The sequence below is a fragment of the Cannabis sativa genome, chromosome X (genome assembly GCF_029168945.1).
Source record: "Cannabis sativa cultivar Pink pepper isolate KNU-18-1 chromosome X, ASM2916894v1, whole genome shotgun sequence".
Lineage (NCBI taxonomy): Eukaryota > Viridiplantae > Streptophyta > Magnoliopsida > Rosales > Cannabaceae > Cannabis > Cannabis sativa.
The window spans coordinates 70,969,243-70,972,346 of NC_083610.1; the positions used below are offsets into that span (position 1 = coordinate 70,969,243).

A 3,104-nucleotide genomic window follows, 5' to 3' on the forward strand; every position below is an offset into this window, starting at 1 on the left:
ATGGTACATCTCTTGAAGCAAGAAGCACCGACGTTTCCCCATTTAAGGGGTTACCTATGACCTGAGAAGGGGATTCAAAAATTCATAACTTACAGAGGAGTAATTCTGCCATTTTTATTCTTTTTCTTGCATTGAAGAGCTTGTTTTCTTTTAATTTATTTCCAGATAATATTTAGTACAACTTTTTTTTAGCACTCTTCTTCATAATTGGTAAAGGGTAAGGGTAATACACCTAACTAAAGCGTCATATATATACATTTCATTTTAATAATTATAACAGATTATGGCTAATTACTCATAATATGCTACCTCATGGTACCATTATAACTCAGTATATGCTTAATAAGAATGTTTTTAAAATCATAAAATTAATATATATATATATATATATATATAGATTCTGTTTACATTGTATATTATAATTACTACAAAGATTTCATTGATATATAAGTTCTTAATATTAAACATGCAAAGCAGAAATAAATGGGTGCATACGTAGTTGTGGGTAAGTGGCCGGTTAACTATAGTTATGCATGAGGATGAGGATGATGAGCATAGCCAAAGGCTTTAATATGGTCATTAAGTGATCGTTTGTGCTTAAAATCAGAACCACAAATGCAAAGCCATCGCTTGCCACAGTTCTTCTCATGGGTTCTCCAGTCGCCTTTAACAGCCAAGTGCTTGCCACATTTTCGACAGGTGAAGGGCTTGATGCCATGCTTCCGTTTGTAGTGAGTTTGAAGTGTTCGAAAGTCCTTTAAGGGCTTCGCTCGTGGGTGCTCTTTGTTGTTCTTACATCCTTGTGCGCAACAATAGCATGGTATTCCTGCCATCACCCGAGGTTGACTTCCTTTAAGCGACTCTGGCCCTTTTCTGTATTCTGATCCATGCCCCCACATGTGCATCTGATCACGTACGTACCATTAATTATAATAATATTCCCCACTATTAATTAAAACCTACACACGTATCTTTACCTTCTCCTTTTCTTCCTACATATTATTTCCTCTTATAAAAATCAACCATGTATAAAACAAAATCTATGTATTTTTCTTTCATTGTTAAAATTAGTTAAAATTAAACGGTTAGACTTATTAATGTCAAATAATATTCATATATATATATGAATGATCAATATATAATAATAAGAATAATAATCATAAAAAATAATTTATCGATATTTTTCTTCATCTTTTGACAGGAATCAATTATATTGTTATTAGACAATAGTAGTCTCTAGCAGGTATTTCATGATTGGTTAGTTATATTCTTTAAAAGTTTTTTTTTTTTACGTTATATGAGACTTCATACTTATGTTTAATTAGATCAATAACAGTATGACATCGAGAATGATACTAGACACCAATAATCTCTTTTAACAATTCTCATTATATTTTTCAAAAACATTTTTTTTGTGACTCCTCGAAAATTGATTATTTATTATAATAACATAATTATTTTGTAATGTATATTCATTCATCAATTGGATTAGAAAAATTAATAATATTTTTTTAAAAAAAAAAAAGTTTAATAATATATTTTTTAAAAAAAAAAAACAATAGTATAACGTCTAATAACATCACCGACTAAAAAAATGCCCTATATACATATTACAAAAGCAAAGCTACTAAAGACTCCAAAACTTATATATAATCAAATAATTAACTATTCTAATTATTTTTTAATAACAATAACAGAAACAACAGTAAAATATTTTGTGAAAAACACACATATTTACTGTTTTCTGTACATATATATATATATATATATATATATATCTGGACCTGAAGATTGTTGTAGCGGTTAAATGTTTTGAAGCAAACATGGCAAGAAAAGTGAGTGAAGCCAACAAGTATTTGTTGTGAAGTTGGAATCCAGTATTCCTGCACAACTGTAACGACGTCGGATGATGGCGCCAGTGCTGCAGTTTCATTATTATTATTGTCTGATTCTGATGAGTGGTATTCCGGAAGACCAATGTTCAAATCCACAGTAACATCGTCATCATTTTGATCGTCTGATCCACTTCGTATATTAATAGGGTTTTGATTAGAATAATCATTATTATACGAAGGTTCAAGTGAACGAAGCAATAGAGGCTCGTTCGGAAAAAGGTCGAGGGGTTTGGTGGACATGTCTTGGTGATCATCATACAACTCCATAAAGCATGTTATGTTATTAAACTATATATGATTACATTTATATGTGGGACTATATATATTGTGAAGCTACTTTCTAATAATGTTTTTGGCTACATAGCTACATCTTACCGCAGCTATTAACGTTAATCTGAAATCAATATGATATTGAAATGTGTAGTGTTGTACGTACGTAAGAGGAGAGAGATTTAATATATTACAGTTGAATGAAAAGACCTCTGTAAAAGGGTCTCATAATTCTTCCCTGTCTCCACTGAATAGCTGATTTTGGAAATGAAAGGTAACTAAATTAATATCGGTGGCCCATGCCAACTAAATTAAGTAAGACTTCACTGCAGTGGATCGAATTAAAACGTATTTATATTGATTAATCTTGTTAAGCAATTAAATATATATATAATTCTCTACCTACAGCCAAAACCACCATTAACTATACATATTGGTTGACCAAACGATTAAAATTCCTAGTTTTGGGACGTGCAATATACTTTTTTCGTTATATTTGTTGCAATCATTTCGTATAAGTTTGTTCAAATATACATACCTTTTTACAGCATTCACTATAGGATTGTTTGCGGTGTAGATGGTGAGTTTTCTGGCCAATTTATTAAATCATACTGCACATATATATAAATGGTTTGAGCAATTAATTTTTCAAACTACATCTACAATCTACATGCCTCATATATCTCAAGACTGCATAAATTTCCACCACAAAAATGTAGTGAGCTGGTGCAACGTGACAGTTTGCACTAGTCGCCAACTAATTGAATAATTTAACATTAATATAAAATTTCATAATGTGTACATTGACAAAGTTTATATTACAAAAATAATAACAAACTAATCAAATACAAAATATATTATATATATAGACAACTCAAAATTTAATACACAATATATACTATAATTATATAATTATGTTGTTGTGATATTTTGCAAATG

At 30.0% G+C, this 3,104-nt stretch overlaps 1 protein-coding gene across 1 annotated transcript; it reads right to left on the minus strand.

Moving 5' to 3' along the window:
- Positions 1 to 444: 444 nt before the first annotated feature.
- LOC115695382 (protein TRANSPARENT TESTA 1) lies at positions 445 to 2,398 on the minus strand. The gene is made up of 2 exons (XM_030622450.2): positions 1,785 to 2,398; positions 445 to 905 (listed from the first exon to the last, which is right to left on the minus strand). Exons 1-2 carry the CDS (start codon positions 2,160 to 2,162, stop codon positions 528 to 530), a joined length of 756 nt encoding a protein of 251 aa, XP_030478310.1. The 5' UTR covers positions 2,163 to 2,398; the 3' UTR covers positions 445 to 527.
- Between the last annotated feature and the right edge of the window lie 706 nt (positions 2,399 to 3,104).